This window comes from Trachurus japonicus, chromosome 8, assembly GCF_045865225.1.
Source record: "Trachurus japonicus isolate A0001 chromosome 8, Traja_1.0".
Lineage (NCBI taxonomy): Eukaryota > Metazoa > Chordata > Actinopteri > Carangiformes > Carangidae > Trachurus > Trachurus japonicus.
In genome coordinates this window covers 25,303,914-25,325,677 of record NC_140914.1, presented here as the reverse complement: position 1 = coordinate 25,325,677, position 21,764 = coordinate 25,303,914, and the positions used below count along the sequence as shown (strand labels likewise).

General features: G+C 45.5%; 3 protein-coding genes across 3 annotated transcripts; 1 reads left to right on the top strand and 2 right to left on the bottom strand.

Annotated features, from left to right (window-relative positions):
• The first annotated feature begins 218 nt into the window (after positions 1-218).
• On the top strand, positions 219-9,329 carry LOC146983396 (CCN family member 1). The gene is made up of 5 exons (XM_085784967.1): positions 219-443; positions 2,023-2,236; positions 3,352-3,792; positions 4,290-4,468; positions 6,710-9,329. Exons 1-5 carry the CDS (start codon positions 393-395, stop codon positions 7,013-7,015), a joined length of 1,191 nt encoding a protein of 396 aa, XP_085641093.1. The 5' UTR covers positions 219-392; the 3' UTR covers positions 7,016-9,329.
• A 1,124-nt stretch (positions 9,330-10,453) lies between these two features.
• Positions 10,454-14,899, bottom strand: ddx39ab (DEAD (Asp-Glu-Ala-Asp) box polypeptide 39Ab). The gene is made up of 10 exons (XM_085784966.1): positions 14,826-14,899; positions 13,678-13,890; positions 13,366-13,493; positions 12,855-13,131; positions 12,635-12,753; positions 12,380-12,511; positions 11,737-11,846; positions 11,361-11,505; positions 11,042-11,189; positions 10,454-10,705 (listed from the first exon to the last, which is right to left on the bottom strand). The coding sequence occupies exons 2-10, from the start codon at positions 13,883-13,885 to the stop codon at positions 10,689-10,691; spliced, it is 1,284 nt and encodes a 427-aa protein (XP_085641092.1). The 5' UTR covers positions 13,886-13,890; positions 14,826-14,899; the 3' UTR covers positions 10,454-10,688.
• A 1,254-nt stretch (positions 14,900-16,153) lies between these two features.
• Positions 16,154-21,502, bottom strand: LOC146983394 (volume-regulated anion channel subunit LRRC8D). Its single transcript, XM_085784965.1, has 5 exons — positions 21,119-21,502; positions 19,337-19,906; positions 18,969-19,219; positions 17,982-18,359; positions 16,154-17,494 (listed from the first exon to the last, which is right to left on the bottom strand). The coding sequence occupies exons 1-5, from the start codon at positions 21,464-21,466 to the stop codon at positions 16,372-16,374; spliced, it is 2,670 nt and encodes an 889-aa protein (XP_085641091.1). The 5' UTR covers positions 21,467-21,502; the 3' UTR covers positions 16,154-16,371.
• Positions 21,503-21,764: the final 262 nt, after the last annotated feature.

The window sequence follows — 21,764 nt, the reverse complement described above, 5'->3', positions numbered from 1 at the left end:
AATTTTTATGAATGAGTGCATTCATGCTTGGCCACGCCCCCACCCCCGAACCTCAGCCATCCGTGTTGGAGCCCTAAGCCCCGCCCCTCTCCGTCGCTGTTGAGACACCTTGGCCGCGCGCCTGCGTCCTAATTGGTTAAGGGAGGTCTGGAGTGGGCGTGGCTGCCATAAAAAGCACGAGGCTGATATAAAAACATGGCTCAAACTTTGATCGATGAGAATTTACAAATGATGGAGGACATTTGAGGATCGTCGTGGAAGTCGGATTTAACCTTTGTGGACAAAAGCTATTGTTTCTGAGCCGGTGGTGGATTTATGTCTCTGTGATTTATAGTGCTTTTGTTTTTTTGTTTTTTTGAGGGTTTTTTTTTTCTTTTTTTCTTTTCTTTAACATGGGGATACTGCTGTTATTTGCTGTCCTGCAAGTGGTGACAGTCGGCTGGGTAAGTGAATGGAGTTGACTCCGTGTCACTGTTGTTGCTGCTGCACGTAAACACTGAGGAATAAAGACTCACGTGCCTGTACTGTGAGAGCAGCTCCGGCGGATTTGAGTCGCAGTCGTCTGGTTACATTTCCATAAAACCTAATCTTAGTGAGTAAAGCCTGTCAAAATAATGGTCAAAGTCATGAAACCCTACTCGCCGTCCCTGTCCTCACCGGTTATTTATAATGTCGCATCTATCCACCTTCTCCCTCCATGTGCGGAACCGCCTGCTGTCCAGAGCAGCTCTGTGATATCAGGATCATTTAAGATGAGAGAACTCAGGATCCTCACACTTCTCTATTCACAGAGGTGGAGGAAGTATTCATGTACTTTCTTTTAAGATGTAATACTGCAATATAAACAGGCGCTATCACACTATTATGATAATTAATAAAACATCAGTAACAAAAAGTTATAACAGTCTTCAAGTATAACAAGTGAAATATTCCACTGCAGAGAAATCATTTCATTATCTAATTTCTCATTAATAAATAGGCAATTTACTATTGTTATAGTCTCAACCATTGTAATTACTGATGGATTGTTTCTATATCTGTAACACTGCATAATTTTATGAGCTCATCTATTATTTTGCCATGTAATGGAATAAAAACAGTTAAATCTGAAATGTGGTAGGGTAAAACAAATGAAAAGACCCTCAGACTTGTTCCTCTGTTCAGTACCTCAGGGTACATTTATTTACAGAGATTATTTTTATCTCACCATAATTTTAGACATTTGTCAAATCTGAATAATCTGATAAATAATGGCAGCCACATGCCAGAAATGTGTGTTTTTGCAAAGGTCTTTGTGAGATGTTATTGGGCTTCTGTTGGTCCAGAATTACACCACACTTACTTAACAGTTGTATCAATGAAGATAAAAATACATTTAATGTCAATGTGAAAGCTCTGCATTCTAGAGATGCCCACAGGGATAGTGTATCAGTGCCAGGTTATACATATGCAGAGCTAAAAATGGAAAGTTATTGTGTGATGTCATATCCAACCTTTATCCCCACTCACGACCCTCAACAGTCGGTGACACCACCACGGCTCCGAGACCTGGCCGGTGGGGGGTTTAGAGAGTGGACAGTGAGGAAGGGACCCCTGATCTGAGTATGGACAGTCAGACTGGCAGCTCCCTGTGATCTCAGTACCTGATGGGAGTGACTCTGATGTGTGTGTGTGTGTGGAGAGAGAGTGTGAGAAACAAAAGATGCAGGAGCAGGGAGGTGGGGAGTTTTCAGGTCAGAGAAGGTCCCTTTCATCCTGGCTCGCGCGGCGAATGCCAAGCGGAAGGCGACAGTGGGTTACAGATATCCCTGTGGGGCTCGGGACAGTGCTGGGTATTCAGCTAATGTTTAAGCCACACACACACTTTGAGGAATTTCTGTGATCTGTGTAACATGAGTCAAACTATTGTCCTGCCTGGTTCCAGTGTGACTCCTCCTCACAGAGGAACTTCACTGTCATGACGTTGTTGTGTTTTTTTTCAAGGTTAATAACAGTGTGTCCTGTACCGTCCTCCTCCTGTAGGTGACCGCAGGCTGCCCGGCGGTCTGTGAGTGCCCGGCGGGGCCCCCGTCATGTCCCCCAGGGGTCAGCTCGGTCCCCGATGGCTGCGCCTGCTGCAAGGTGTGCGCCGCCCAGCTCAACCAGGACTGCCACGAAGGCCGTCCCTGCGACCACCACAAAGGCCTGGAGTGCAACTACGGCAACGATGTGGGCCGTACCCATGGCATCTGCAGGGGTACGTAGCCTATACAGCAGAGGTGGTGGGAGTCACAGACGGGGGAAGGTTAATGAGTTTCTGGGTGTAGATTGAGCACAGATTCTGGGGTCTGAGCTCAGGGTTGAGTGAGGGAATGTGTAACTTCAGGGTGGGGAATCTGGCTTCCGAGCCAAGCGGCTGGAGTTTCTCTTTGATAGGGGCTTGAGGTTTGAAGCCCGTGCCACGTTTCGAAAACAGAGCACCTTCATGAGCTGCGACTGAAACCCGGCCAAGTCCGGGATTTATATAAGTAGTTCAATGTGTACACAAACAGCCCCGTGAAATGCACAAACACATACATACAGTGGTATTTTTATATGTGTTTATTTGGGGGTGTTTCTATATAAAGGGGGGGTATCCGGGGTGTTGTATGGGGAGTTCCACTGGGGCAGCGCAGGGGAAGGACATTGTAAACAAGTCAAAATTCCTCCGGTCTAAGAATAGAGCTTGCTGCATAAATCTGGAGATAGTGTGTCTCTGCCTCCCTCCTCTTATCTACCTTGTGTTCTCATTAAAGATGTATTTACAGATGAGCCTCTTCCTGTGGGTTCTTTGTGTCTCTTAAAGGGATAGTTCAACATTTTGGCAAATTGGCCCATTGCCATAATCCCTATAGTCATAGCAGTAGGTTCGTTACCTTTAATTGTCAGTGCAAGCTATTTTTAGAACGGCGGAGCAGAGCCGCGAGCTGCTCAGAGCTACGCTACAGAGGCTAATGGGATTTCTTGGTTTCCCTCATCAAACTAATCAAATACACAATCCAACAACTCCACAACGCTCTCGTGGACAAGTTGTGACCTGCACATTCACCACGCTATGAGATAATAACGGAACGTTAACAGACAGAGTTGTTTTCGAGGCAAATGCAGAGACTGCTTGCCGAAAACCTGCCCCCGACGGGAACGCACATCAGTGGTTTTGCATGAATTTACCTCGAAAACAACTCCTATAGGGATTATGGCAATGGGCCAATTTGCCAAAATGTTGAACTATCCCTTTAAGTTTCCAGAGTTTTCCTTGGATCAACAATGTTTGATTTCTGCAGACAGATGAAGTATTCTGACCATCCTGTCTGTCCTCCTCTCCCCTTCCAGCTAAGGCAGAGGGCCGCTCCTGCGAATACAACGGGCGGATTTATCAAAATGGCGAGAATTTCCGCGCCGGTTGCAAACACCAGTGCACCTGCATCGACGGAGCGGTGGGCTGCGTGCCCCTTTGCCCCAGCCACCTTCCCCTGGCTTCCCCTTCCTGTCCCTCCCCGCAGCTGGTCAAGGTGCCAGGCCAGTGCTGCCTCAGCATCGACTGCCACAAGGGGACCACCGTCATGCCCCCGGCCCACCGGCGGCCTCAGCCCCCGGCTTACCCGCCCTACCCCTTCATTCCCTACCCGGCCTACCCTTACCCCAAGCCTTATCCCAAACCTTTCCGGAAGCTGTACCCCTACAAGCCCAAGAAGGAGAAGGACACCATGGGCAACGAGCTGGTGGAGGTGGGGCGCAAGTGGGACAAGCCACGTGGAAACAAGCACCTGGCGGGTAAGGGAGGGTGCCGCCATGTCGCCTCAGAGCGCCGTCTGTTTCCTCTACGCAGTAAAGCATCATGTTTATGTTTTAACCATTTTAGCCTCTTGACGCACAAACGGCCTCACTGTGAGCCTCTCCCTCTGCATCTGTGTATGTGTGTGTGTGTGTGTGTGTGTCAGCATTTATGTGAGGCTTGTTTTCCACTGGCTCCTTGCACACCAGAGGTGCTCTCTCTCTCCCTCTCTCTCTCTCTGCTCTCACACAGCACATACCTCTGTCACCCAGCTTTCCCCTCTCTGTAATCACCCTCTCTATGCGTCAGTGTTGCCTGTTCGGTGAATGAGGCTAGTGTGCTTTGCATCTCTCCTTCTCCCTCTCTCTCCTAGCGGCCCTTTCCCCCCCACTAGTTTTACTTCGACTGATGTCGCTGCTCTTTCTGTGACTCCACATTTTTGCATCCCTCTGTTGTTGTCCTCCCTCACACGTCCTTCCTCTTTCATCTCTGCCAGCCTGGAGGCAGGTGGGAGATCAGTGCGTGGTTCAGACTACTTCCTGGTCTCAGTGCTCTCGGAGCTGCGGGATGGGCGTGTCCTCTCGTGTTACCAATGACAATGCCCGCTGCAAGCTGACAAAGGAGACGCGCCTGTGCAACATCCGGCCCTGCAGCTCCATGTCCGTCCCCGTCAAGGTGAGGAATGTGTGTGATGCTTTTAAGATTCCTATTAAGAGACACATTAGTGAGTTTCCTCTAATGGGCCACAACTATGCCGCCCGGCCGCCATGCTAAATGGATTCAGGAAAGGATGTCTCAGGGGTCAGATTGGTATTAATATCATGGCATGTATACAGCCCCTTCACCCTCCTCCATCCTTCAATCCCTCTGTAGCTGGAGTCTTTTCTGGTCCATTCTGTCTATTCGTGGGTCTGTTGCTGTGTGTCCAGATGAGGACGGGGCTGATTTAGACCTGGTTTCCCCTCTGCAGCTTCACCCGCTGTAAAGCGATGAGTTGAGAAGTTTGATACCACATTCGTGTCGGTCTTAAATATCAACGTACAACCAGACATTTGGCAGTTGACATTTCTACATTTTACGTGTTTATGTGCCGAACCTGTCTTGGCTCAGAGCAGAAGCTTCTTGAGGCCTCTGGTCTCTGGTTGTTGCCTGCATCCAAGAAGTGGTCAAGTAGTCTGATTCGTCCCCCTACCAAACCATGTACAGATTTTTAATCTTTTGTTTTGTATTTTTTTCTTCAAGAATGTCTGCAACACAAAAAGATGAATATTTCATTGTCGAATTCTTTCCAAGTTTTCATTTCAAACAGCTGAAAATCATTGCAGCTCAGCTTTGTAAATAACATGACGAAAAAGAAGAAGAAAATGTTTTCAGAGACAAAAGAGAAACTCTGCTGTGTTGTCTGTGGGGGTTTGGGTTCAGAGCTCCCCCGCACTGAACCTTGCAACACTGTGGCTGTCAGCAGCACTCGGTGGCTCTGCGCTGTGTGATTTAAAGAGCACTCGATTCGCCCACTCACATCTCACGCACAACACCCTTTAGGAACATTATGCGTCCTGCCACCAGCCACTCGGGAGGCTGATGGGTTGTTATGCACCTGTTTCACCGCGCTCTCCCGGTGTTTGCAGAGCTGCTGTGGGTGTTAATGTGCATCAGTGTCGATCCTTAGCTATCGCTGGCATGCTCCTCTCTCTGGCACTCATCTGTTGTTCTGACCTTTAGTTTGTTTTCCAGTCGCTGCGCTTAGCTGCATTAACTTTTGATTTTCATGTCTCAGAGTTGAATAATGAGTTATGTCATGTTGCTGTGGCGTGCGGCAGTTCTGATCCCGAGCTAATGGTGATGTGATCCTAAAAAGCTTTCAGTGGTAAACGGTGCCCAACCCGCTCCACATTTTTGTCGTCCGATAGCATCACAGCTGCGCCAAAGGAAAGATCTTCAGACATGCAAGCACCATACTTCTAGAGATGACACATTGGTCCCAACTGAAACATCTTAACCACCAATGAATGGGCTGCCATGAAATCTTGTATTGACATCCATGGTTCTTTATTGAGTCTGACATTTGATGAGATGTCTTGACAGACATTGGATGGAGTGCCATCAGATTTAAAATAGATATTCATGTCTGTATGTATTGTACCTCGACTTTAAAGGGAGAGTTCAACATTTTGACAAATTCACCTATTGCCAAAATCCCTATAGTCATAGCAGTAGGTTCATTACCTTTAATTGTCGGTGCATGTTGTTTTGAGATCTGTGGCAGTGAATGGTACAGGTCCCCTGTCCCTCATCAAACTCATCAAATTCACACTCCAAAAACTGCAAACCACTCTCGTAGACAAGTTGTGACCTGCACATTCACCACGCTATGAAATAATAACGTAACATTAAGAGACAGAGTTGTTTTCGAGGCAAATGCATAGACAAACTACATCCCAGACATGGCTGCTGGGCGGAGTGATTTCAAAAGCGCAAGTAGTTCAGAGTATTTGCTTCACATGTCGTAATATTACATAATTATTATACCTGATTATTTCATAGCATGGTGAATGTGCAGGAGTTGTTGGATTGTGTAATTGATGAGTTTGATGAGGGACAGGGGACCTGTACCATTCACCTCCACTGTGTTCGCTGAGCAGCTCGCGTCTCTGCCCCGCTGATCTCAAAACAACATGCACCGATAATTAAATGTAATAAACCTACTCCTATGACTATAGGGAGGATTTCCCAAAATGTTGAACTATCCCTTTAAATGGGGCTGACATTTGATGAGATGACAAACGTTGAATGGAGTGCCATCAGATTTGGTATAGATATTCATGTCTGTATGTAGCAGATACATTATACCTCGACTTGAGTATGTTAGCAAACTGACGTTAGCATTTATCTCTGGTTTCTCTTTCCCCCCCACAGAAAGGAAGGAAGTGCTCTCGTACCCACAAGGCCCCTGAGCCTCACCGTCTGTCCTACGCCGGCTGCAGGAGCACTCGTCTGTACAGGCCCAACTACTGCGGCGTGTGCAGGGACGGCCGCTGCTGCTCGCCTCGCCGCACGCGCACCGCCAGCGTGGCTTTCGCCTGCCCCGACGGCGAGCGCTTCAACAGATCCGTGATGTTCATCCAGTCCTGCAAGTGCAGCGACGAGTGCAACCATCTCAATGAGGCCGCCATGCCCCCGCAGCGATGGCTCTACGGAGACACACATAAGTTCATCGACTAGTGGCACCATCCCCTCCCCTCCCAACCTACATTCCTTCTTAAAAACAGACTTTAACTCCCCCCCCATAGAATAGATTAGCTGTCTTTAGTGTATCTTTGAGTAGACCCAAGAAAGGTGCACGCGTCAAAACATCTTTTCTGGAAAATTATTTGGGGAGGAATGGGGAGCAGAATGAATTGGTTGGGCGCATCCTCAACTTGGAAACAGCAAAGTGACCCAGCCCTGCTTTAGTGTAGATAAAAAGTAGATCCGTTCTACTTCAGACTTTGACTAAATCTTTGTGGAAACATGGACGCAGCCAGCTGCCGTGTTCCTACCATGTTGCTGCCATGCACCAAAGGTCCTCTGAACTTTGAGACTTTTGCTGGGGACAATGGAGTGACAGCCGACACGTACAAATGTTGACGGTGTGGATTCACATCTCAGACACTCAGAAACAGTTTGAGATGAGCTGGTCTGTCAGGCTGCTGCTTTGGAGCCAAATACGAAACCAGCTGTGTGACGATAAACCAAATGAAGACTCGCAGAGAAGACTGGGACAGAAAGAGATGGAGGAGCATCTCAGATGTTCTGACAGAAGCGTGGCTTGAGTGTTTATATGGTATTTATTCATTGGTATTTATTGTTGGGACAGACACAGCGGCCTGCCACCAGGGAAGGCGGTGCTGCTATGTTTGGAGCATCGGTGTGGCTGAACGGGGATCTGAGAGGGACAAAACAGCTGAGAGCTGTCACCCAGGAGAGGGAGAGGGGGACTCCCACAGATCCGGGGCTTGACCCCCGGGGGTTGCGTCAGAGGTCGCGGTGGTCAGAGAGCCGTATCTAATGATGGATGATGAAGGCTACAGGAGGAGAGGAGGTATGTACTGGAAAAAGACAGAGTTGAACCTGATGGGTCAAGGCTTTGCACGCATTAGTGGGGAATATGTCAAAGGTTGTTTACACAGCTGGACTCATCCCCTGCCTTGCCTCCACAAGAAACTGAGACATTTAGCAAGCACCAGAAGAACAAGGCTGGGATTCTGGCGTCAAGAAGTCGACCGCCTAATTCTGCGCAAATTACAATCTTGACTCTGAGGGGCAGTGGGAGAAAATCAGCCACTCTCTGGTTTTGCTATAAAAATAAAAACTGAAAACTGCGTGTACTGAAGTAAACATGTAATTTGTGACCAGTGGGCGGAACCGCTCTGGTGCCCGATCTGGCCTGTAATAGAGCAAACAAGCCGCCTCGCTGAAACGAAACAATAACTCATGCGTCCTCGTGTTTAAGTTGTGTCTATTTCTGAGAAACACTGTTAAAAGGGCCGACGTCACTGTCGGAGCTCCACGGCCAATGGAGAGGACGGGGGCCTGAGCCGCCAGACGTCAACAAGAGCCTGTTTCCAAGGACACATGTAGACACAACCGGAGGGGAGGAATTCTGTATTATTCTCTGCTTTATTTGACCGAGACCCTTTCTAATGACTGAAGAACCCAAGCATCCTCCTTTACTGGTAGTTGGGTTAAAGTTCACGCACCTTACAACAGCCTCAGTTCACAACCTGGCCCTGTAGACTCTTCAGTCCTCTGAGAATGCAATGCAGAGGGATTGAGATTTTCATTTCTGAATCATACATACATACATACAATCATATTCTGAAGTGGTGATTCTGAATCATTAGAAGCACTGTCTCATTATTTCAAAGATTTTTTGTGTGTGCCATAGACATTTTTGCAGTTGTCTGTGAAACTGGAAGATATTTGCATTTTCTATCATCTTGTGGCTACAGTAGGCTTTCTTAGTTAAGAGACTGTTGCCTCTCTAATACTTACAACTTTGTAAAGGAGTTTTTTTTTGTTTTTTTTTAAACATTACAGGTGATTTAAATGTGTTTGCCATTGCTATTTGCCTTTGTAGATGCTGTGGTTTTGGTACTGTATGTCTAGACTTGTTAAAGGACACTATAGAGCAGCTATGTACAGATGCATTTGTTACCTTCTTTGTAGTTGTATCGTCTGTATAAGGGCCAATCCTTTCACAGAGTTATACTGAAGTAGTCCATGTATAGTTTAGCACTGAACAAAGCAGAGTTCAGATCCTTTATGAGCATTAAGTGCCAATTTAAAAGCATGATGATTGTATGTCTACTAGTGAACATTAATACCATCTGTAATAATGAACCCATGCTTTAAGATCATGTATTAAAAAAGAAAGACGGACAGAGGCAAAACACAACTCATGATGTTCCTCACAAATTCTCCTCTGGTTGCTTTACACACATTTGAACGAGTTCATCGTTTTGCATTTTTTTGAATAAAGAAATTTTCATTCAAACTTTGTGTTGGAGACTTAATATGATCATTCACATGATGTCACAATCATCTCCATTTTAGTTCAGCCTGTTAGCATGCTAACATTTGCAGATTAGCCCGATTGTAGTTACAGAAGGTTAGAGGCATTAGAAACCAAAATACAGGACAAATCTGAATTCTCACTGTGACTGTAGACAAGAGTCAACATTGTCAGCTGAACCAAATATTTTACTATCGAGGTACTTCCGTTTGGATCAAAGTGGTCACTGACCAATGGGTAGTTAAGTAGGGCTGCACCATACACAAATATACTCATGCTGTGGTTATTTTGGCAGATCCTGTGATTGTATGAGTCACAATTTCAGTTCTGTTATTTTTTCTTTTCATTTTACTGTAAACGAACCAAAACTAATTTTGTGTTGGGGCTCTTAAAAAACATCCATGTCCCCTTATATCTGGAGAATTGGTTTGTAGGCCAGAACATCTGTGTAGCACCACAACGCTTCTGTTGCTGACCATTCACATGACATTTCCAGCTTCTGTGATTTGGATGTTGCACTTGGCCACCTTGTGATTTTTGATTAACTGTGCAGCCTTACTAGCATAGTGAATAATTATTGGGATTCTAGCAAGACGGTCACCGATATTTAAGATTCAGGGTTTTTGCTTCTTCAAAATGAATGAATACAATAATATTTTGTCATTGAATCTTTGTGTGTGAAGTATTTTTAATACCTAAAAACAACATCTCAACAGGTACAAGTATAACATCAATCATTTCATTATACAGTGTGCTAATGACATAGTCGTATTAAAATTTGCAAATTCACCGCCGTTACTCCACATGGTGACTTCCGTTTACTGGAGGCATTCAAATTGGAAAGAAAGCTGCCATATGAGCCGAAATCGTGTCTTTGTCAACTGTTTTACTACATGACTACTTGATTACTTTATAAAGATCAACTGTCGCAGTGGGGGGGAAAAACAAAAATACTTCCTATACACACTAATTAATAAAAAGGGGGCTAAAAATTGCTTTTACTCTCAGGAGGATTACTTCGCTGACCGTATCTCTGCTCGACACTGAAACAAATGAAAATGTGGTAGAGCCGGGAAAGTCCCCTCAAGAGACCACAATAGTAAAAATGGAATTTTATAAAAAGTTTTAATTTCATTGAGCAAAAAGAAAAGAAAAAACAAAAACAGTAAAAGACAAATTTAAAATCGACCATACCCCCGTCCCCCAACAACTGGCAATAAAAATAAATGTTTGGTGAACATAGGGAACACGCAGAGCTTTCAGATCAACAGTGAAGTACGTCTACTTCCAAATACAAGACACAAGATCCATGGAGAGGAGACTTCTGCTCGGCTGGAGGACTCATCTGGACTGCTCGACTAGAGAGGGGCAGAGGAGGAGAGACACGGGTTGAGCATGTAAGAGATCAGAGCGACGAGCAACAGCTGAGCATACCGGCTTTTCACCAACAGGTTAAACATGTAAGGGATTTGACGAGAGCTCTGCGGTTACATGGCAGCACCAACTGCGGTCTCTAGTTGCCAAAGCAATTCTGAGGGTTTATTCCATCAGCTGATTATGTGTAGGGCAATCGTAAGTGCCCGTTTAATCCACAAATTACAATCATTCCAACGGGTCTGGCCAACAGGGCAACTTCAATAAGGACCTCAACTATCGCGGCATTTCGGCGGCCGGTCAGACATGGAAAGACTTACTGTAAGAGGAGATGTCAATCTCATCTGGCAGCTCGGCCACGTTGACCTCGAAGCGGTCCTGCACGTCGTTCAGGGTCTTGGCATCGGTCTCGTCAGACACAAAGGTTATAGCCAGGCCTTTGGTCCCAAACCTACCAGCACGGGCAACCTGCCGGGTGTAGAGAGAAGAGTGAGTGACAGTGACACAATGAAGACGAGAATTATGCAGACGTTATGGCATTTAGAAACTGGAAAATAAACATTATACACTGGTGGATGCTACGAAAGCAAATGTATGAGGGATAAAAACATGCAGTTATTTCTCCTCTGCAGTTCTCACCCTGTGCAAGTAGGTGTCGGAATCTTCTGGCATGTCGTAGTTGAAGACGATATTGACTCGCTCGATGTCCATCCCTCGGCCAAAGAGGTTGGTTGCCACCAAGATCCGCCTTTGGAAGTCCTTGAATTGCTGATAGCGAGACAGCCTGGGGGGGGACAGAGCCAGAGAGACTTATCAACACAGCTGCTGGAGACATTACTGGACAGCATCCCCTTTGAAGGCAATGATGTGTTGAGTTAACTGATGAGGCCTCATGCTCCATAAACATAGCTAGCGATCAGACTGCAATAGGGAATGTGTTTATGAGAGCATGTAGGAGGAAGGTGTGTGTGTGTGTGTGTGTGTGTGTGTGTGTGTGTGTGTGTGTGTGTCTTACCTCTCCTCCTGAGCCATCCCCCTGTGGATGGCGATGGCAGGGAAATTCTGTTCCACCAGAAGCTGGGACAGAGCGATGCAGCGCTGCACTGACTTGACGAAGATCACCACCTAGAGGCGAAGCAGACACATTAAAACACAGCTGCTGCAGCAACAACTGGACTTTCGTCACATTATGAATTTGGAATTGTGGAATTTAACTGAGCGACTGAAAAATCTTTATTACAGTAGTTTGACATTATTGGAAATATTAGCATTAGATGACAGAAGTAATTCTCCTCAATATCAACTTGCAGCCATGTGCAGACTTTGAATTAACCTAATTAATAAATATGGGACAATCTGCTGATCAGAACCCCGATGGTTTAATTAATGATTATATACATTCATATTATTTATTTAATCTACACAAAGTGTAGCTCTCAGACAGCTGCTGCAAGCCTAGAGCAAACTTACTTTACAGTTTTAAATAAAAGCAACTTTCTCAATTCTGTGATCACAAAACACACCAACTGTGAAACCCATGTGAATATAACCTATGGTATAGTGTTTAAATACCCACATTCTCAGGTTTTTAAAACTAGCAAAAAAATAAATAAATAACACAAGTCAACAGTGACAGTCGTGCACCAGCTCCACTTTACCTGGTTGAACTCCAGCACATCCAGGAGGTCAAAGAGCTTGCGGTTCTTCTCGCTGTCCTTCAGCTTGCAGTAGTACTGTTGCAGGCCGTGGAGTGTAAGTTTGGTCTCGTCGTCCACAAATACTTCCATGGGCTGCACAGGAAACGGCAGCGGGTTAGTCCATTTGTTACAATAGTTTAAGTTTTGCACGAGCTTGTTATTTTCTGTGCTTGAGAATTTATAGTACAAAAAAACAACAGTTCTTTGTTCACTTACATCCTGCATGAATTTGCGGCAGACTGGTCGGATCTCCTTGCTCAGAGTAGCACTGAACATCATGACCTGCTTCTCGTGGGGTGTGATCCTGAAGATGTCCTGTACGTCGCGCCTCATGTCTGCCACACAATAATGATGTTAGTGACGTACGCTGAAGAGTCTGACTCGACCACGTTGACAACTATATCAAAGTAAAACAAACGGAAACCAGAGAACACACCTAGCTGCTCCAACATCTTGTCACACTCATCCAGGACAAAATGCTTCACGTTCTTCAGACTGAGGGTCTTGTTGCGGATGAGAGCGAGGATGCGGCCTGGCGTTCCGACCACGATGTGAGGGCAGTTCTTCTTCAGGACCTCCTCGTCCTTCTTGATGGCCAGGCCACCAAAGAATACTGCGGCTTTTACCGTGGGCATGTACTTGGAGAAACGCTCGTACTCTTTACTGATCTGGAAGGCCAGCTCTCGCGTGTGGCACATGACTAATACAGACACCTAGAGGGACAGAAAGAAGTCGTTACAACAAGTCAGAGAATATCATTGTGTGTAATTGCAATATGGTTGCAATTCAAAAAATTGTGTTGTCTTCATTTCTTTAACTGTACAACAAAACAGGATTAGAAAACAAGAGACAAGACATGCTGGTGCAAACGGTTTATCTTTCACTAAGGACAATCTATGACAGTACCCTTTACACACACACAGATCTTGTATTGATCACACACTAACCTGTCCATCGACAGGTTCAATCTGTTGCAGTGTGGCCAGCACAAACACAGCTGTTTTGCCCATACCAGATTTGGCTTGACACAGGATGTCCATACCCAGGATAGCTTGAGGGATGCACTCGTGTTGGACTGTATGAAAAAAAACACACAAAAAAGGATTTAAGCCCAAGAAACTGAAATGTTTACAAATCATTCCACAGCATAACATGCAACAACAATCCTTTGTGTAACTGTACATTAATTAGAAATACAACATGTCCTAGTGCATAACTTAAATGTGGCAAACAAAGCAAAACTACCAAATGCTTCTCACCTTCAGACGGATGCTCAAAACCACAGTCGATGATGGCACGGAGCAGCTCTGGTTTGAGCAGGAAATCCCTGAACCCGGAGCTGTGGATGGATACGTAGGAGCCCTTCACCTCCTTCTTGCCTGCTGGGGCGGCACTCTCTGGGGCTCCTTGTGGCTCCTCATCTTCTTCATAGTCGAGCAGCTCGTTTTCAACGTCATTCTCAGCCATTGTGTCTGTGTACACAAAACACAAAAAACAGGGTGTTACTAACAATCAGTCTTGACCATCAGCTAGCTACCATAGCCGAAACTCCCCCTTTACTGGGGTCACAACGGGGGGCAACCATAGGCCCACCTGGTGTTGCCATTCTTTGTGCCAGGTTACAACACACGCTTTGAATGTATTTACCAAAACTGTTTTACAGTTGGTGAAAAGAGAATAAATCTCCAATGTTATGAGAGAATGGGTTTGGTATCGTCCAGCTAGTGGTTCAAGTTTAACCAGTACCCGTCGCCAAATACCAATGTTGTGTGTACTACCGCACCACCGTAAGTGAATATGCGGTAATAAGAAATGCAGGCTAATTTAGCTTTTAGTTTTAGAGGGAACACGTAAAAAGACTGTGTTACGATGGAGTTGATTCTCTGCATGTAAACAAATAATCATATACAACACACTGTTATATAGACAAATCTGGTCAGACGTAGGCTCACAGTTCAGACGACACTGTCGGATTACCGGTTAGCTCCTCAGCCGCGTACAACACTGGAAACGCTATTGTGTTGCATAACCATTGCTAACGTGGCAAAGCTAAAGGAGCACTAATATCAGCTATCTGCCCAGATGGGGGGCACGTATAATTTCTCGGGGGGTATCAAGACAATGTTAGAGAACACACTGGGGAGATTATAAACGTTTACATGTTAGGGATTTCTTACATGAAGAACATTTGTTGGTTAGCTAGGCCATCTGACGCTAGGCTACAAAACGCTAGCTAGCTGAGTAGCAGCTTCACGCAAACAATGAAGGAAGCCGCTCGGTTGCCGAGTAGTTACGTTATGTCTGTGGCTAAATAAGTCTCACATTATCCGTCCCTTCACATCCTGGACAACAATCGAGGTTTTAAAAACTCTCTAACTGCTAGAATAAATCCGTGTTGCGTCCTTACCGTTTCTTGTCGTCGTTAGCTACGCGTCCACCTACAGATCAACACCGCATGGGGAGGCCTCAGTTGGTTTATACGAGTAACCGGAAGTTCCGCCTCCGCTCCGGTGCCCTGACATGATTGGTCGATTCTGACGATCGCTGACAAACGCGCCCAGCGATTGGACGAAAAGTGTGCCGCAGTCCACCGCAGTTTAAAAAAGCGGGATACCAGAGGGGATACAGCAGCCGTGGACTCTGTGTACGGGAGCTCAAGAGGGACATAATAAATAAATAAATAAATAAATATTTGACAAATAAACGAGCACAATGGAAAAAGTATATTCGCTCAAAAAAAGGAATAAATAATTGAGATATTGTGCCCCCAAAAGGCAAACGTGTAGCTTGTAGCTTGCTTGAGAGATGAAGGCTGTAGCACGTAGGCTATTATTCTTTCAGCAGTAAAGGACAATGTACGTTAGGCCTAGTTTATTTTTCATGGCCTGGGACTTGGTTCAACTTGGACTACTTGGGCAAAGACAAAGTCAAAGACTGATTTCTAGGATACCGGTACGCTGCCCTTCCCGTAATATATTAATTAATTAATTATATAATATCATATTAGCTATATGAAGAAATTATGTATCTTAGGATACAATTCCATTAAGCGTGAGCAGCTGTGTGAAATTAGCCAACATATTTTTAATGTTGTTCCTTTTTCCTTCTAATTTAATTATTTACCATGTCAGGCGTTCAATAATTTTTTTTTTTTTTAAACATTATTGAAAAAATAGTTAACCTATCCCTCTGTATAATTTCTTAGTCCTCTAATTCATTTGTTTATTTATTTATTTATTTTACATTAGCCTATGTACTTGTCCCTTTACTTTAAGTTCCCAAGATGAGCATGTAGCCTATGGTTGATGGAAGGATTTTTTCTTTCAGTGCAGGGCAGAGGTTGACAGTTTGCCTCTTTTTTGGGGTCTTTGTATTGTGTTGTGTCTGCCTTGATACCAGTGATGTTTACTGTTGACCTCAGTGTATTCAGAAATCCGGATGTTTACTGCCCTCCATTGCTCACAGAGAGGAACTGCCACACAAAATTCATTTTGTAGCTGAGGCAAAACCACAACTACTAAATACAACACAACATTATAGTCATTATAATTGACACAATCAAGAACGGAGTTGCTAGAACTATTATAAATAAATATTAAACTAAATCAAGATGACATTTTTCAGCCTTTTGGTGGATCTTGCTGGAAATGGTCACAACAGCATCAGGCAAGACCTGACAGTTAATAATAACCTGTGGCAAGTATGTTCATGATAAAGTGACCAACTGGAGGCAATCAGAAACAAGAAATAACCATATTTATTGTGCAGAGTGTGCACTACAAATGCAAAACAGTAACTTATTAGGCCTAACAATACTGTTGTGTTTAAGTCTTGCAGTAGCAAAAGCATTACAAAAGCAAATCTCATTATAAAATACAAAATATATTGGTACACAAAGATGCCTGGCAGAATACTCTCAGTGTTAGGTTGCTGTTAGCAATCAGTCATTAGTCCTATATCTGTGATTCCAGGGCAGAAGAGAAGCTCCACTGTGTCGGAGAGAAGTATGGGAAACTGTCAGACTCGGGCCGGGAATGACCCTCTGAGTACGCACCAGGGCTGGAGCATGAACGGCTCAGGAAGTCCCTGACATGGGGAGGCAAAGAGAGAAACAGCCAGTCTTCCACCAGGAGACCACCACCACTCAGCCCCGAACAGCAGCCCAGTTCAAGAGGCAGCTCCTCCAGACTGTTACTGCGCAAGTCCAACCTGCCCAACTGGTTTAAAGCTGCAACCCCCCTGGGTAATGAAGTGAGAGAGTTGTGAGCCACATTTAAGATGCGCAGCTCCAAACAACCACTGAATAGCTGAGGGGGCAGGCTCTCAAACCTGTTCCCACTGAGGTCCAGCTCAGAGAGCAGTTGAAGTGACTTTATCTCCGTTGGCAGCACCTCAAGCAGATTTCCAGCCAGGAGGAGCCTTCGAAGGCGGAGCAGAGTGAAGAGCGCCGGGGGAAGGCTCTGGAGGTGGTTGTGGGACAGATCCAGGAGCTCTAGGCCTCGGAGCACACCGACACTGGCCGGCAGCGCTAAAACGCGATTGTAGGCGAGTCTGAGGCAAGAGAGGCGTCGCAGATGAGCCAGACTGAGCACCTCCTCCAGAGTTCTCAAGTTGTTATGCTGCAGGTCAAGTGTCCTCAGCTTGGTCAGAGCCAGCAGTGCAGAGGGCAAACGCTCCAGCTGACAGTCCTGCAGCAGCAGCTCTGTCAGGTCCACCATGCGCTTCAGCCCCGTGAGTACGAGCAGCCTGGTGCCCTCGTTGTAGATCTCCAGCCTCACCAAGCTGCCCGTCACCTCACACAGCTCCCCGGGGATCCGCTGTAACATGCCTCGGATCACCAGAACGCGCAGGTGACGCAACTGGCGGAGGCTGCCCAGCGCCCAGCTGCGGCCCACCCCACCCTCACTGCTCAGGCGTCCGGAGAGGTGAAGCTCGTGCAAGCTGCGGAGGGAGAGCACCCAACTGGGGATCTCTGATACCTGAGTAAAGGTGAGGTGGAGGATCTCCAGACGTTCCTGGAGGAATCCAAGCGCACTGGGCTCCACAGCAGCTGTGCAGTGGTAGAGGTGGATCTCTCTGTTGTAGGAGTATCCAATAAAACAGAAGATTAATTATGCAGAAATATGTACATTACTCTTTCTTTCTTTCTTTCTTTCTTTCTTTTATTATGGATCTCCATTAGCACTTGCCCAAAGGCATGGCTATTCTTTCTGGGGTCCAGTACACACAACTCACACAACATACAATAGACACAATAGTTCACCTACAAAGTATATACAGACATGACAGATACATCACACAGGAAAATATAAAGAAAAATACAATTTAGCAGTATTTCATAATGAAAAAGAAAAGGGTGTATCATTTCATTCTTATATTATTTGGTCACAAACCGATCACAGTTCATAAAATATTACAAGATACTGTTTTAACAGCTTTGTAAACTCCTGTTTTGTACTGGCTTGAATAACTGAGGTACATCTGGTATATTATAGTATAGTAAGTAATTGGAAATAACGTGTTTACAATGTGTGAAGCATGACTACATCTCTGTAGGACTCACCTGAGAGAGGTCATGTTGGCGACCTGTGCAGTGAACCTGGCGTCTGTGATGAGCTCCAGCTTGAGGACCTGAAGCTGGCCGAGGGTGAAGAGGGCCGGGGGGAGGCGAGGCAGCGCCACCAGCTGCAGTCTGGAGCAGCCATCTGCATCCACACTAGTCATGGCACGCAGCTTCTCCTCCCCCCAGCGCCTCTCCAAGCTCTCCTCCATCAGTCTGCTCTCACTGACCGGGGACAAAAACACGGAGAGACGCTGGGCCAGCAGAGGGTCGTACTGGTCTAACATGTGTAGAAGAAAGGCCAGGTCATTCTTCAGGTCTGGAACATCTCTCAGCGAGCACAGCTCCTTCAGCGAGTGAAAGGAGTACTGTCGTAAGGCGCTACACAGGGCACAAACCACAGAAACAAAAATATATCACACATAACATACCGCTGCCCAAAACACAGCATTAAACTCTAATCCTATTATCGGTCCTCTGGTATGCTCAGCCTCATACGCATTGTTCGCTTTAATGTCCCTTTGAACAAACACAGCCCGTGTTGTTAAAACTACTGTTAAAATTATTCATTCACCATTTTGTGTGGTGTTTAATTCATTCAGGTTATTAATTATTGTTTCATCTAATCATAAAGATGTAGAGCAGTATTAGCAGATAATTCAGAGTCACTTTTTGTAAGAATAATATAGTCCCTTAAAACTTTATTTTGGTCTCCACCAGCTCCCTCAGGAAAATATTAGATTATAGCATCCAAATGCTTCACTTTGTTCACCAGCAATTGCGGCCTTTGTCTGCTGTTGTGCGCACAAGGGAAGTATTGTGGGTATATCAGATTATCATACTCTGAGTACAGTTTCTTGCTGCTGGTGATAAGTTTGACATGAGCAGCGAGAGTGAATACAAATAGTATAATATAATTGAAATATATATAATACATAATATACTATATAAATGATATAAAACACATTTCTCCCTGTTTACTGTACACACCTGTGTAAAATCCAGCCGAGGGTGTAAAAGTTGAGCAGACCGTACAGCCCTAGCAGGGCCAGGTAGGCCACCAGCAGTTTGCGAAGAAGTGAAGAGAGCACGTGGATACACTCAAAGGTGGCATAGCCAACGAGGGCCTGTTCCTCAGGGTGACAGGTGTGGGTGAAGGATAATTTGCTGAGAAGTGGGATTGTGTAGCTCACAATCAGTGTCACCATCAGCATTTTGAATATTGTCTGAGCCAAGTATACCTAAAGGGATGAAAGGGAGTATTAAGGTCAAGTAGCTACAAACACAAAGCCCCATAACAACACGAAGGAGGGGATGTAATATATAGATCCTACAGTATAGACTAGAGGGTCTCTCACCTTATAGATCACATCAGAGCTTTCGCAGTGGGACCGAAATTTCCTGACTCTTTCGAACAGTGCCCTGGCTTGTTCCCCATCACTCTTATCCAGCCTGATTACCTGCCTAGGGCTGTCAATCATGACTGATGGCTTGGAGTCAGGAAAGTGCACGGGGGGGCTGAGAGATTCAGACGAGTTACAGGAGAGTGTGGAGGGGCACGGGGAGGGAGGGATGGCAGAGGACACACTGTCTGACCTCTTTAAAAGTGGGCTGTCTGTGCCAGAGTCTATGCTTGAACCCCTTGCGCGGTTCGCTGGCGGTGAAGATGAAGAAGGACAGGGTCGGTGCTGTCGCCTCTCCACCTCCTTCTCTTGGATGTTTTCCTGCTGGGCAGCATGGGACAGGGCTTGAGACGTCCAGGGTGACTCGCAGCACTTTGCTAAGATGGCCAGGAAGTGCTCTATGCGAGCAGAGGTGTGGGGGAAGTGGAGCCAGAAGGAGCCACTGGCCACTAGCACTAGAGACTGCAGTAAGGCCATGTAGGGAAAGAAACGGGAGCACAAAGGCAAAGCCTCATGGTAGCACACCTAGACAGACGGACGGACAGACAGATGTTTCAATGAGCAGTAATTCATGTGTTGGCCACTTGGGGGCAGCAGAAACAAAAATGATCAACACATTTCACATCAGGAATGTATGTAGCAACATTAGCATGCATGTGGATTTATGTTTGTGTTGACACAGTACATGAAAGTCCAATATTTTCTTCTTCTTTTTTAGCTCTATTTTTGAGCTTTAAAGGGGACATATTATGGAAATATCACTTTTTGAAGGGTCTTTAAAGGGATAGTTCACCCAAAATTCGAATTTCACTCATTATCTACTCACCCTCATGTCAACTAAGGGCTGGGAGAAGTTTCAGAGTCCTCCGTGCTGTGGAAGCTACACGCCGGCGCAAATCGCGCAAGATTTGGACGGACCAGGAAGAGCAGTGCTGGGAGCTTCCGCTACAAACAAGCTTAAAACATAGACTTATTTAATTTTTTTCTGAACAATTTCTCATGTCAGGGCTTCAATACAAGAGGGACATTATAGACGAGCACTATGGAGGAATTTGGATGTTTTTTTTGTTTTGTTTTTTTCTTTTTGGACGAAGAAAAGTGAGCCCCATTTGCTACCGTCATATGGACATGCAGTGCTGCACGGAGCCCCGCTGTAACTCCGAGAAGGCACGGAGGACTCTGAAACTTCTCCCAGCCCTTAGTCGACATGAGGGTGAGTAAATAATGAGTGAAATTTGAATTTTGGGTGAACTATCCCTTTAACATATATTTGGGCATCATTGTCTTCCAGTGATGTAACTAGGATTCTAATTTGCATAATAAAACCCCTACCTGGGACTGGTAAAAGGGGTGGGGCGGGGCAAGCAGTGGTTCATTTGCATTTAAAGGGACAGGCTGTTAATGGCTCTACTAACTGACTGGGAACTTTAACTGTTGAATGCAGGACAGTTAAGGTAAGGATTTCTCTCTGCATTTGCACTCTACATTATGTGAGTGAACCTAATAATTAAAAATGTGGTGAAAAGGCTCTGTAGAGCAGAGGTAAACAGCAGGATCAGTTCATAATTGTGTGTAGTTTCACCTCTACACAGGACTCCTTTCATATACAAGTGTTCATACAATGTATTGACAACAGTAACTTTAAAGTGACTTTACCATCCATGTTTTTTGTTGCTTTCGCTGCCTGTGTTGCATCGCTTTACATTACAAAGGAGAGTCATGTAAGTGTTACGGTACCTGACTGATGTAAATGTACTGCTGGTAGACCAGGTGAGTACGTCGACCCCGGGGTGCAGAGTAAAGATCTGGGCTGATGTTGTGTGAACCGTGTGTCGGTGGTTTTGATGATGGAGCCAGTCCTACGTTGCTGTTAGCTGACAAACTGTGATTGCTTCTGTTGGCAGTGAGTGGATCCAAGGGAATGCACACCACTCTGTCCCGGGACAGCTGCTCAGTGCAAGCCAAAACAGATGTCATCAGCATCAGGACCACCAGGTAGTCCATGAAGACCTCCCACCATGGCTTCAACAACTTGGACCTGTTCTGATGCTGGTTCAGAGGCGCCAACTCTGACAGGGAAAACATGGCGACCTCTGTGGTCTAGGTCTAGGAGGACGACAACTGTAAGAGAAGGTAAAGAAAAGTCTGAGCTAAAGCACATAAACTGATGTAGTGATGAACAAAGATGAGTCAGATGTCTGGGGACAGTGTTATGGCTCCACAGGCAGAGCTGCACTGTCTTGGCCACAAGTGAATCTAGATATCAAAGAGTCAACATGATAAACAGGCAACCTATCTGTGGAGTCACCAGTTCTGGTAATAGCAACTCAACTACAGCATGTGACCACGGTCTGATCCAGGAAAATCCTAATCAGGTCACAGA